This window comes from Chiloscyllium punctatum, chromosome 8 (assembly GCF_047496795.1).
Source record: "Chiloscyllium punctatum isolate Juve2018m chromosome 8, sChiPun1.3, whole genome shotgun sequence".
Taxonomy (NCBI): domain Eukaryota; kingdom Metazoa; phylum Chordata; class Chondrichthyes; order Orectolobiformes; family Hemiscylliidae; genus Chiloscyllium; species Chiloscyllium punctatum.
In genome coordinates, this window is record NC_092746.1 from 84,334,551 (window position 1) to 84,349,568 (window position 15,018).

The 15,018-nt window shown below is 40.5% G+C and overlaps 1 protein-coding gene across 1 annotated transcript in view; it reads right to left on the reverse strand.

Moving 5' to 3' along the window:
- c8h10orf67 (chromosome 8 C10orf67 homolog) overlaps positions 1–15,018 on the reverse strand; it is a 257,483-nt gene that overhangs the window by 186,626 nt on the left and 55,839 nt on the right. The window contains exon 5 of the mRNA XM_072575973.1: positions 2,630–2,767. Within this exon, the coding sequence (XP_072432074.1) occupies positions 2,630–2,767 (138 nt within the window). The remainder of the gene's footprint in view (positions 1–2,629; positions 2,768–15,018) is intronic.

Consider the following 15,018-nt stretch of genomic DNA (forward strand, 5'->3'; position numbering starts at 1 on the left):
GGTGCTGCTGACTCGAAGGGCTGAATGGCCTACTCCTGCACCTATTGTCTATTGTCAAATGAACCTCTTATTCTTCTCACCTCTATTTTGTTGATTTCCAAATTCCACTTGGGACAGTAATCTCCAGCAGCATGGTACAACCAAATTTGGAAGAGGAAAAGGTACGAATGTGATAGTTGGATTTACGACTGTTGGATTAATTTGTATCTAAGGGGATTGAAGTTGAAACGGGGACAGAGATGACACAATCCCATAGCATCAAGCACTCAGATTAGCCAAATGTCTGTGTGAGTAAAGTGTGGGCTTCTCTGGTGCCAGGTAAGTGGCTGCAGGCACATGACCAGATATCTATCTCCTTCTTCTCCTCAGAGGCCAGTAAATCTGCATATTCCACTTGCTACAATTCTACTCTCTGTAGTATGGTATTTTGTGAGGCACAGTAGACCACAACCACATTAAAGACCCTTGATAGGTACCACAAGAACGGTACAGAACAGTACCACAAGCCCATCAATGAATTTGATTTCCACCTTCAGTAGCCTGAAGCAGCATTGCATGCTCTATGATTGTCCTTGGAATCAAATGGCTCCAGTTGCACCACTCTTCTGTACTGGTTATGAGATCTTTACAGGACATCAGTCAATTGTTCAGGAAGTAGCCCTTGTCTCTAAGACATTACCTACACCTGTTGTTGGAAATATGAAAACCTGTGCAAGTTGTGACTGGCGTAGAATGAATGAATCATGACAGTTTCCAGGATATATGACACAAAATGCATAACTACCTGGATAAGTGCAGATTAATGGATTGATGAACACTCAGGTATCTTGATTAACATATGTATGTAGTCATAGACTACCTATATGAATGTTACTACTGCAACAAAATGAATAGGCCTCTATGGTCTGCTACTCATATCTCTTCCAAATACCAGTATGTCTATCTGCCTGGTGGAGCCTTTCTAGTGGACTGTGACCCGTTCTCAACAACTTGAATTCAAGTTGACTGGAATCAAAACTTGACATGTATCATCAATCTACAGTTGTCAGCTATTCAGCAGTCTCAGTACATAATTCAGAGGAAGTGAGAAGTTATTTTATCTTTTATTTCCAGGCATTTTAAAAAAATCATCAGGAGATACTTGCTCCATATTTTGGTATGTATGTTTGTGCGAGGAATTAAGAGATATAGTTTTAATTCTGGATCACAGTTTAGGTGTTAACCAGAGTTTTCTACCTGCTTTAAGAATAAATTTTGTTGATAACAAACAGATTATTTTGAATTCATGAAAAATGTCTGGTTGATGTTTCTTTTATTCTGATTAGCAGTACAGTACCTAAGAATAGAATTGACCATTTTGTGAATTGAATAAATACATTTACACTAATGATGTGACAGCTGAAGGTCTTGACTTGCAGTGCATTACTCTCATCACTGTTGTAACAAATTGAAAAAATGGCAAAAAAATCTCAATTTCACACATGCTGTGACCACAAGTCCAATAGCCCTGCAATTCAGCACTTAAAATGTTCAAATACATCAATTAAATTGCTGTCTGTGGCAAGTTTCACACATGCACTAGCTGTGAACCACCCAGAATCCTGGGGTTAATCCTACAATTAATTGATTTTTTAAGCATTAAAAGCACTTACCTGACAACTCTACAGAGATTTCCTGTTCATTTCTAAACTCACCCCAGTTAAACCTGGAAGTTTGTATGTGTGGTCATGTTGGCCCTTCAGGGTTTTTAACACCCACTGCATCCAAAATTGCCTACTTAGTGGAAAAAATTCTACCCGTTATGAAGGTTCATCACCATCTCCATTCTTTTATAACATACATTAGAAGACCTGTGTATTTCAATGCTGAATTTAATTGGTTCTTTGTATACTCCCTATTGCCTATTTACTTAATCAATGTATGTCACGATGCAATTGTCACATTTTTAATTATAAGTTTTCATTTATACAATGCAAACTGGTCAGTAATTTGCAGGACAATGTTTTATGAACAATTTAAATGCCAGGAGTAGGCTGGATGCTTAGCAGCGATTTCTTTGGACAGATCAAGAGCTTTGGAATATATTATTGGCTAATGTGATGGGTGATGATACTACAGATATCCAAAAAAGAACTGCAGCAAGTCTGGTCCAGGCCACAAATTGCATTCTATAGAACTGAAATATCTTAATTGATTAACATTTGGACTATGTGACTCTTGAACTGGTTTGATCATCCAAGGTAAGCCAAGAAGAATCTTCTGGAGTTTTTTTTTTCTTCCTTCTTTTGGCTTCTCCAGGAGCTCACATGAATGTGGCAAGGAATTTAGATGAAAGGGAAAGGATAGAAAAAAGTATCTAGCCATTACAGTCATGTTGTAGGAAATGCTTTGTGGATCAGCTGATCTTTTCTTACCTGTTATTTTAGTATGTTCATCGATTGAAACCAATCATGTGTACAAAGAACACAATACCTTCATTATGTTTGAATGCAAAACTTTTGCAAAGCAATCAAATGCAGAAAGTTTTCTTAAAAGCCATAACATAAAGTTCAAACGCATTAATGACCAAAATAAACAGTAAAATACTAAAATAGGTAGAAGCAAAAACTTGTAAGTCACAAATATATACCTGATGTATTTGCTCATAGCCTAGTAATTGTTCTCTCAAAGATGAAATTAATGAATCCTTCTGCTTAAGTATATTCGCGACCACAGAATTATCATCAAGAGACATTTGATTCCTTGCACGCACTTCTGTACAGTATTTCTGCAATGAAAATTTTAACAATAAAAACAATAATCAAGCATCTATTTTCATGTTAATGGAATTTGGAGGTTAATGGTTAGACCTGTATTTATTTCCAATCTCTAACTGCACTGGAATTGAGTGGCCTCTTAGGTTATTCCAAAGTGCACTTAATAATCAACTACATTGCTGTAGGTCTCCAGGCACATGTAGCCAGACTAGTTAAAGATGTTGGATTTTCTGCTCTTAAGTATATTCATAAACCAGCTTGGTTTTTACAACAATCAACCGTGGTTGCCATTAGAAAGTCTTGACTCCAGAGTATTATTGAATTCAAATTGCACCAGCTGCTATGAAAGGATTCATACCTATGTCCTCAGAACATTAGAACTGGGTTTTTGGATTATTAGCCCAGTGACACTACCACACCACCACTTCTGCACTGAAAAGAAACCCTGTCAATATGAAATACCTTTGATTTTTGTAAGTAATGTTTAATGACATCGAATATTCATAAAAACAGACATTATGAAAGATATGGGCAACACATGTAGCAGAACTATTTTTTAAATTTCACATTCTCACAGAAACACATGGCCAAGAATATATCATTTTGCTCATTGAGCATGTCCCATTGTTCAATTAGATTACTTACAGTGTGGAAACAGGCCCTTTGGCCCAACAAGTCCACACCGTCCCTCAGAAGAGCAACCCACCGAGACCCAATCCCCTATACTTACCCCTTCACCTAACACTATGGGGCAATTTGGCATGGCCAATTCACCTAACCTGCACATTTTTTTTTGGACTGTTGGAGAAAACCGGAGCACCTGGAGGAAACCCATGCAGACACGGGGGGAATGTGCAAACTCCACACAGACAGTTGCCTGACGTGGGAATTGAACCCAAGTCTCTGGCGCTGTGAGGCAGCAGCGCTAACCACTGTACCACCGTGCTGGTGACCAATTAGATCATAGCTAATCTGCATATAACTCCACATTTCTATTTTGGTTCCATGTTCCCAACTAACCTTGCTGATGAAGACCTATAAATAAAACAAAGAACTGCAGATGTTGGAAATCTGAAACAAAAATAGAAATCTCTGGAGAAACTCAGCAGGTCAGGTAGCATCTATGGAGAAAAGACAGAGTTAACATTTTGAAGACTGGTTAAAAAGGATCTGCACATCTTGTTTTTCAAATTTTTAATTTATCTAGGCTAAATGAGTGTTTGTGGCTAGTTCCAGATTTCCACTACACTTTGTGTTCCCTTAGCTCACCCTGAATGGTGTACTTCTAATTTTAAAGTTATTCTCCATTACTCTGGAATTCTCACCAGTGGAATGTGGAAGAAGAATCTTATCCACTTTCATAATAATCTTTGGAATGATTATTTTAAGGAGAACAGGTAGATGTACTGTACTTTGATTTCAAGAAGGCATTTGATAGGTCCAACATCAAAGATTATTGCAGAAAATAAAAGCTCATGGTATACAAGATAGCATGTTGACATGGATAGAAGATGTCTGGCCTGTAAGAAGTAGACATCATGTGAGATTATGTCTTTTTCACATTTGGTAACGTGTAATGAGTAGTATGCCATAAGGATTAGTGGTGGGATCTCAACTGTTAATATTTCTATAAATGACTTAGATGAAGGGATGCTAGGTCTGGATGTCAAATTTATAGATGACACAAAACACTTAGGAAAATAAGTTGTGAAGAGTGCACAAGGAGATTACAAATATTATATTGATATGTTAAACAAGGGAGCAATGTGATATTGTCCATTTTGGTAGGAATACAAAGAAACATATTAATATAAATGGTGAGAGATTGCAGAGCTCTGACACCCATTGCGATCTGGTTGTTTTCATGCATAAATTGCAAATGGTCAGAATGCATATACTGCAAGCAATTAGGAAAACTAATGAAAAGTTATAATTTATCATGAGGGAAATTGAGTACAAAGGTAGAAAGATTATGCTTCAGTTATACAGGGCATGGTTGAGACCACATCTGGAGTACAATGTACTGCATTGGTCTCCTGATTTAAGTAATGATATAAATGAGTTGGAGAAAGTTCAGATAAGGTTTATTAGACAAATATCTGGAATGAACAGGTTGTCTCATGAAGAAAGGTTAAACTGGCTTGGCTTATATCCACTGGAATTTAGATCAAGTCAGGGGATTGACACTGCCATTGCTAAGGCTGTGACCAACAACAAGGTTGAAACCAATGAAAATGGCAGTACCCTCATACCTAATACACCTCACATCACTCATCTTACACTCTCTTCTGATATACAAGTTCAAGATGGCATAAGCAACACATCTTACTCCCCCACCTCAGCCATATCACAGCCATACCCTTGGGCCTTTCTTCTTTCAGACATCCAAGAAGTGCAGCCTGACCAATCAGCGGTGGAACAAAAAGGTAGTGACAATGAAACCATAGCATCACTTAATTTCAAATGTGTAGCCACATGTTCAGATACTGCCATTATGTGCAATTTGAAGAATAGCACAAGGAATTGCACATGGTGAGACACTGGGTACAACTGGCTGCAGTCTAGGTAGGAATTCTCCGGCATTTGGAAGTCTGCTAGGTAACATTCAATGCGAAGGGGTCAAGCTTGGGATTCAGGGATTGTACAGGGTTTGGAACCCATTCGTCCCAGCATGGACATGGCACATTACTCTGTTTGTAAACTTGTGGACCCAATTCTGATGGAACACCTGTTGGATGATGAAGTAGTTTTGATTGTAGCACAAACAGCAGCCACACAATGTTGAGTGCTGGACTGCAAGCTCAGTCTGTTCTAAATGCATAGTTCAGTCTGCTGCATCATGGGTGTGGGTTACAGTGGTCAAAAGGGCTTACAGAGTGTTTGAGTAGATCAGCAACTTAACCTCCAATAAAATCAGGATACCTGAGACAATATCCTGGGGGAGTGACAGTGATCCCATGTAGCACAAACTTGCTGTGTTTTCTTAGCATGATTGTAGTTGTCGCCAATCCCTGTCACTTGATCAGGCCATTTACTGTCCTTATCTACAAACAGATTAGACTGTTGCCACTCATACCAAGATGCTCCATAGCAAGGTCCTCCAGCACAGAATCACTCACAGTATCCTCAAGACTATCAGCACTCTTCATCAGTGAAACACATCAGCCTTCTACAACAATTCTGCAACAAAGCACTGCAAAGGGGATTAAGAACAGGTAATTACACTAAGAAGTAAAGCACCTTAATATATTGGTAAAATGGTCTGATGGCAGGACTGTGATGGGGAGTTGATTTGATATGGTTACTTGCAATTTTAAAGCCCCCCAACTTCACATCTTGCTTCCACCTAATATCTTCCATCTCCACATATAGGTTATCCGTACATTCTTTCATTAGTTCTACTTTCTTTAGTTGCCCTCTTCTTTTTTATGCATTTCTAAAACACTTTTGGCTTTAATTTAATTTTGCTTTTTATAATTCATTCATGGGATGTAGGCATCACTGGCATTTATTGCCTCTCTTTAGTTGGCATTGACAAGGTGATGGACAGCTGACTTCTGAAAGTGGTTGTAGATAGATCAAACAAAACTTTAGTGAGGGAATTACAGGATTTTGATCTAGCAATAGTAAAAGAACAACAATCTAGTTCCAAGGGCAATTGTCCACTGACTGGAGTCATGCTTGATACATAGGATGATGGGTTTGGTTGTTGGAGGTCAGTCAACTCAGCTCCAGGATATCTATGGAGGAGTTCCTCAGGGTAGTGTCCTCGGCTCAACAATCTTCTGCTGCTTCAGTAATGACCTTTCCTCCATCATAAGAGATGTGGGGATGTTCACTGATGATTGCACAATGTTCAGCACCACTTGCGACTCCTCACATTCTGAAGCACTCCATGTTCAAATGCAATAAGATCTTGACAATATCCATTTGGGGTCACAAGTGGTAAGTAACATTTGCACCTCCCAAATGCCAGACAATGTCCATTTCCAATAAGAGACAATCTAACCATTGCCCTGACATTCAATGGTGTTATCATCACTGAATCATAAAAGTTGCCCCTTAGGTCCCTTTCAAATTTTCCCCTCTTACTCTAAACCTATGCCCTCTATTCTGGACTCCCCAACCCTAGGGAAAGGACCTTGTCTAGTTAGAACATAAGAACATAAGAATTGGGAGCCAGAGTAGGCCATCTGGACCATCAAGCCTGCTCCACCATTCAATAAGGTCATGACTTATCTTTTTGTGGACGCAGCTCCACTTGTTCACCCGTTCACCATAACCCTTAATTCCTTTACTTTTCAAAAATCTATTTATCTCTGCCTTAAAAACATTCAACAAGGTAGGCACAACTGTTTCACTAGGCAGGGAATTCCACAGATTCACAACACTTTGAGAAAAGAAGTTCCTCCTCAACTCAGTCCTAAATCTGATTCCCCTTATTTTGAGGCAATGGTCCCTAATTATTGTTTCACCTGCCAGTGGAAACCAACCTCCCTGCTTATATCTTATCTATTCCCTTCATAATTTTATATGTTTTTATAAGATCCCCTCTCATTCTTCTAAATTCCAATGAGTACAGTCACAGTCTACTCAATCTTTCCTCATAAGCCAACACTCTCATTTCCGGAATCAACCTAGTGAACCGCCTCTGTATCCCCTCCAGCGCCAGTATATCCTTTCTCAAGTAAGGAGACCAAAACTGTACACAGTACTCCAGGTGTGGCCTCACCAGCACCCTAAGAACTGCAGCATTACCTCCTTATTTTTAAATTCCATCCCTCAAGCAAGAAAGACAATATTCCATTTGCCTTCTTAACTACCTGCTGTACCTGCAAATCAATTTTTTATGATTCATGCACAAGGGAACCCAGGTACCTCTGCACAGCAGCATTATGCAATTTTTCACCATTTAAATAATAGGCCATTTTGCTGTTATTCCTGCCAAAATGGATGGCGTCACACTTACCATTATTGTACTCCATCTGCCAGATCCTTGCCCACTCATTTATCTGTCTAGCTTAACCCCCTATTATGAAGATCCTGGAGGTTGCCTTTGAACAGAAACTCAACTGGATTTGCCATATAAATACAGTGGCAACAGGAGCAGGTCAGAGGCTAAGAAAACTGCTGCAAGTAATTTACCTCCTGACTCCCCAAAGCCTATACAGCATTTACAAGGCACAAATAAGGAATGTGATGGAATACTTCCTACTCGCCTGGATGGTTACAGCTCCAAACAATGCAGACTGCTTGATTGGCACCATATCCACAAGCACACACTTTCTCCATTACAGCCACTCAGTAGCAGCATTATGTACTCTCTACATGATGCACTACAGAAATTCACCGAATATCTTTAGATAGCACCTTCCAAAACCATGACCACTTGCATCTGGAAGGACAAGGTCAGCAGATACATGCGAACGCCACCACTTGCAAGTTTTCCACCAAGCCACTCACCATCCTGGCTTTGAAATATATGGGCGCACCCACAGTACATGGACCACAGTGGCTCAAGAAGGCAACTCGCCACCATCTTCTTAAGGGCAAGTAGGGATAGACAATAAATGCTGGCCAACCAGCAATGCCCAACGCACACAAGAAAAGAAATATCAGGATCGTGAGTGGCTCAGAGGAAACATACATCTGGTGGTCTTTCCAATGTAACTGCTGCCCTGTCCTTCTAGGTGGTAACGGTTATTGGTTTAGAAAGTTCATCGAGGGAGCCTTGGTGAATTTCGTCACTGCAACTGTAGATGGTACACACTGCTGCTACTGTGCATTGATTATGGAGGGATTGAATGTTTGAGTATGTGGTGCCAGTCAAGCAGATTGCATTGTGTCAAGCTTTTTGATTGTTGTTGGGAGTAGAGAATATTCTATCATACTCCTGACTTTCAGCCTTTTAGATATTGAAAAGGCTTTGGGGAGTCAGGAAATGAGTTTCGTGCTGCAGAATTGCTAGTCTGTGACCTGCTTTTGTAACCACAGTATTTATATGGCAAGGCAAAAGTGAGGAAAGCAGATGCTGGAGATTAGATTTGAGAGTGCGGTGCTGGAAAAGCATAGCAGGTCAGGCAGCATCCAAGGACCAGGAGAGTCGATGTTTCGGACAAAAGCATCAGGAATTTATATTGCTAGTTTAGTTTGGTTTCTGAGTAAGGGTAATCTTCAGTTGTTGATAGTAGGGGTTTCAGGGATGTTAAAGTTATTAATGGTCAAGGGGCAATGGTTAGATTCTCTCTTTATGTAAGCCCAAGACTGGATAGCTCATGCCCAAAACGTCGATTCTCCTGATCTCCAGCATCTGCAGTCCTCACTTTCTCCTACAAGACTGGATATTGTCTAGGTCTTCTGCACTGGACACAGACAACTTTAGTCCTGAGGAGTCAGAACTAATTCTGAACATTATGTAATCATCACTGAACATTCACACTTCTGACCTTAAGAAAGAGGGAAGGTCATTGATGAAGCAGCTGAAGATGGTTGGGCCAAGGGCACTATCCTGAAGATATCCTGCTGAAATGTCCTGGGTCCAAAATAGCTGACCTCCAACAATTATAGCCATCTTCCTAAGCACCAGGTATGACTCCAACCAGAAGCCAGTTTTCCCCTCATTCCTATTGATTCCAGTTTTGGTGGAGCTCCATGATGCCACATTCGATCAAATGTTGCCTTGATGTTAAGGATTGTCACTCCCACCTCATCTCTGGAATTCAGTTCTTTTGTCCATTTTTGAACCAAGGCTGTAACGCACACCAATGCACACAAGAAAAGAAATATCAGGATAGTGAGTGGCCCTGGAACCCAAACTGAGCAGCAGAGAGTAGGTTTTTGAGAAGCAAGTACTGTTTGATAGCATTGTTGATAACACCTTCTATCACTTTACTGATGATCAAGAGTAGACATATAGGGTGATAACTGGCTGGCTTGGATTTATCCTGCTTTTTGTATTTAGGACATACCTGAGCAATTTTCCACATTGTCGGGTAGATGCGAGTGTTGTAACTGTACTGGAATAGCTTCACTGGAGGTTCAGAAAGTTCTGGATCACAAGTCTTCAATACTATTGCCAAATGTTGTCAGAAACCATGGTCTTTGTGTTATTTAGTGCCTCCAGCTGTTTCTTAATATCATGTGAAGTGCATGAATTGGCTGAAGACCTGTATCTGTGATTCTGGGGACATCTACAGGAGTGGATTCCACTGGCTGTGGAATCATTTAGCCCTGTCGTTTGGCATACAAGTAGACCTGTGTTGTAGGTTCACCAGTTTTTTATGCTTGCTGCTGCTCCCGCCATGCCCTCCTGCAGTCTTCATGGAACCAGGGTTGATTCACTACCTTGATAGTAAGGCTTTATGAAAGTCCATGTAGACAATATTTACTGCTCTGCCCTCATCAACCTTTTTGGTTATGTCCTCAAAAACTTCAACCAAGTTTGTGAGATACGATTTCCCATGCACAGTCATGCTGACTATCCCTAACCAGTTCTTGCCTCTCCAAATGCACGTAAATCCTGTCTCTCAGAATCCCCTCCAGCAAATTACCTACCATTGCCATCAGACTCACTGGTTTAGTGTTCCCTACAGCCTTTTCCCCATTAGCCACCCTCCAGTCCTCCAGCACCTCACCCCCCATGGCTGCAGATGATACAAATGGCTCTGCCAGGGGCTCCACAATTTCTTCCCGAACTTCCCACAATGTCCTGAAATATACTTCATCAAGTCCCGGAGATTTGTCCAACTTCATATTTTTTAAGATTTGGAGATGCCAGTGTTGGACTGGGGTGTACAAAGATTAAATCACTCAACATCAGGTTATAAACCAACCGGTTTATTTGTAAGCACTAGCTTTCGGAGTGCTGTACCTTCATCAGGTACTTCCAAATAAACCTATTGGACTATAACCTGGTATTGTGTGATTTTTTAACCATGTTTTTTAAGATCGCCAGCACCTCCTCTTCTATAAGGTGAACTGTTTTCATTACATCGATATTTGTTTTCCCAAGTTTGAGAAGATGGTTTAAACTAACTGTATCTGTACATTCACTCAACCATGTTAAAAGTTACTGTCAAAGCATATTTTATTTGATGGAGATATGCTAGATGTATTCAAAATCATGGGGGATCTGGAAAGGGAAGATAGAAAAAAATCATCTTATAGGTGGAAAAACAAAAATGGAAAGGTACAAATATAAGGTGATTGGCAAAAGAAACAATGATGCCATGAGAAAAATCCTTATTTACATGAGTGATTCAGATTTGGAATACACTGTCTAAAAATGTTATCTAAGTCCATTTATGAGGGAATTTGATTCATACCTGAAAATGAAGATTATGCAGGACCACAGGGAGAAGGTAATGGCACTAGGCAATGGCAAAAGCACTTGCTGTGCTTTTCCAGTACCACACTCTCTACTAGGTAAATTGCTCCTACTGAGATCTGATAGGAATGTGATTTCCAAAGGGCCTTCTGTGCTGTAACAACTCAGTGCTTCCCACACACTGAAAAGGTAGAATTTCATCTCCTCTTCTATTGACTGCAGATACACGCGAACATAAGAATTAGGCACAGGAGCAAGTAATTCAGACCTTGAGCCTTCTCCAACATTCAATATAATGTTGGCTGATCTCATCTTGGCCTCAGCTCTACTATTCTACCCACTGTGTTTAAGACTTCAACATGACTAATTAAAAAAATCTCTCTATCTGCTCCTTAAACTTACTCAATGTCTTGGCATACACTGCATGCTGGAGTATGAATTCCACAGATACACAACCCTTTGAGAAAAATAATTCTTTTGTCTCTGTTTTAAATCCACTCCTTATACTAAAACTACGATCTCTCATTGCAGATTTCACCACAAAAGGAAACAGCCTCTCTATGTCTACGTTGCCAATCCCTTTTAGCATCTTATATACTTTGGAGGTATTGAGAACTGCAGATGCTGGAGAGTCAAAGTGGATAAAGAGTGGAGCTGGAAAAAAACACAACAGGTCAAGAAGCATCAGAAGAGAAGAGGAGTTGATGTTTTATGTTGGAACCTTTCATCAGGACTCAGGCCTAAACTGCTCAATCTTCCTTCATAAGACAAACCTTTCATCTCTGTAATCAATCGAATGAATCCCAATAAGGGTTGGCACAGTGGCTCAGCGGATAGCATTGTTGCCTTACAGCACCAGGGACCTGGGTTTGATCCCACCCTTGGGCGACTATCTATGGAGTTTGCATGTTCTCCCTGAGTCTGTTTGGGTCCCCTGTGGGTGTACCAGTTTCCTCCCACAATCAAAAGATGGGCAAGCTAGGTGGATTAGCCATGGAGAATGCAGGGTTTCGGGGATAGGGTGGGGGGGGGGGTGGGGTTGGTCTGGATGTGATTCTCTTTGGAGGGTCAGTAAGGCCTCCACACTGTGGGGATTCTATGAATTCCCTATGAACTTCCTCCAATGCAATTACATTCCTCCTCAAGTAAGGGGACCAAAAATGTAACCAATACACCAGGTGCAGTCTCACTGATGCCTTGTACAATTGCAGCAATACTTTGGTAGTTTTATACTGTATTCCTTTAGCAATGAATGCCAATATTCCATTTGTCTTCCTTATTACCTGCTGTACCTGTACATGAGGATATCCAGACCCCACTGCACAGAAGCACTTTGTTCTTTCAGATTATAAATTGCTTTCTATTCTTCTGACCAAAATGGATAATGTCACACTTAGCTATGTTAAAACTCCATCTATCAAATTTTGGCCCATTCGTCTAACTTATCCATATCCGTTTGCAAATTTCTTATATTTTTATTGCAACTTACATTCCCATCTGTTTTAGTGTCATCTGCAAATTTGGCTCTGGTACTTTCTATCCCTGAATCCAAGACATTAATATAGATTGCAAATAGTTGGGTCTGAGGACTGAATACAGTGCCCCCCCTACCAGTTACACCTTGCCAACTAGAAAAAGACCCATTTATCACAGTTCTCTGCTTGGGTAGAAGATTGGCTAACCAACAGAAAGCAGAGAACTAGGATAAATGGATCTTTTTCTGGTTTGCAAAGTATAACTGGTGGCGGGGGGGGGGGGGGGGGGGGTGCTACTGTATTCAGTTCTTAGACCCATCTATTTGCAATCTATATTAATGTCTTGGATTCAGGGATAGAAGCTACCATAGCCAAATTGTGCTTTTCTAGCACCACTGTAATCTAGATTCTGGTTTCCAGCATATGCAGTCCTCACTTTTGCCTAATCTTCTATCTAAACTAATAAATCACTCCTAACCCCAAGTGATCTTATCTTGTGTATTCATCATTGATGCAGCACCTTTTCAAATGCCTCCTAGAAGTTCAGATACGGTACACCTACAAGATCCCCATTATTCACTTTGCTTGTTACGTCTTTGAAGAACTCGATCAAAATAGGCAAACATCATGCTGTCTTTGATGGATCACATTTTTTTACTTCCAAATGTCCTGTTATTACTTCCTTAATAATGTATTTTAACAATTTCCCAATGACAGATATTAAACTATGATCTATACTGTCTTACTTTCTGCCTCCCTCCCTATTTGAATAAGAATGTTGCACTAGCATTTTTCCAATCCATCTTTCCTAAATCCAGGAAATTTTGGCATATTATAATCAGTGGATCCATTATCACAGCTGTTACTTCCTTTAAGATTCCAGGATGAAGGTCAGTAGGACTTGCCTTTAATTCCAAGAGCTCACTCAGTACTTTTTCCCCAGTGATAATGATTATTCTAGGTTTCGATAACCCCATCTTTCCTATCTCCCTTTCTTTAACCACTGCATTACCTGTTACTACTGGGATATTACTACAAACCTCCACCATAAAAACTGAGGCAAAATAATGATTTATTATCTCCATATTTCTGTGTTCCCATTTATTAAATACCCAGTCTCATCCTCCAATGAACTAAATTTCACTTTCACTTCCCTTTTGTATACTTAGAAAAGTTTTTGCTATCTATTTCTATATCACGTGCAAGCTAGTGTAGATCCAGGTACTTTTTAAAGCATTCAATGCGTCCGTCTCCTCCACCACCAACTTTGGCAACCAATTCCAGAGACCCACCACCCTCTGCATAAAAAAAGGTTATTTCTCATACCCCCTCTAATCCTTCTGCTACTTTGCTTGAACCTAAGTTTTGAATGTTTACCAAGGGAAACAGATTCCTCTGTCTTAGAATTATAGAAACCCTACAGCATGGATGCAGGTCATTCAGCCTATTGAGTCCACACCAAGCCTCCAAACAGCACCCCATCCAGACACACCCTCACACCTTATCCCAGTAACCCTGCATTTCCCATAGCTAACCAACCTAACCTGCATATCCCAGGACATAATGAATAATTTAACATGGCCACTCGATCGAACCTGCACATCTTTGGACTGAGGAGGAAACTGGAGCACTCGGAAGAAACACACTCAGACACGGGGAGAATGTGCAAACTCCACACAGACAGTCGCCTGAGGGAGGAAATGAACCCAAGTTCGTGGAGCTGTGAGGCAGCAGTGCTAACCACTGAGCCGTCATGCTGCCACGTCTAAACATTGCCTGGACGTGATGGACTAAATGGCCTTGTTCTGAGATGTAAGCTTCTATATATTAATTTGGAAATATATCAGCATTCCTTCTGTGTCACTGGATCAAAATCCTGCAATTCCCTCCCTAATAGGCATTGTGGGTATACTTACAACACATGGACTGCAGCGGTTCTAGAAAGCAGCTCACCATCACCTTCTCAAGGGTCAACTAGAGATGGGAAATAAATGCCAGGCCCAGACAGTTACTATCAAAACATAAAAGAATGACAAAGTATAGCTTCTCAGGTACTGTGAGCTGGGATAGTAAGATTACTCTAGATGCAGGGTGGTTGGGTTAGCCATAGAAAATGCAGGGTTACTGGGATAGGGTTTGGGGTGAGTCTGAGTGAGATGCTGTTTGGAGGATTTGTGTGGACTTGATGGACTGAGGGTGGCTTCCATGCTATAGGGTTTATATGGTTCTGAGAGAGGATGAATCTGTTTCCCTTGCTGTCTACACTATCTCTACCCCTCACAATTTTGTATACCTCAATCCTGTCACCCCACAACCTTCTCTGTTCCAAGGAAAACAACCTTTCCAATTCCTCTTTGTAGCTACAATTCGCTACTCCTTGCAACATTCTAGCAAATCTTCACTGCACTCTCTCCAGAGCAATTACATAAGAACATAAAAACATAAGAAATAGGTGCAGGAA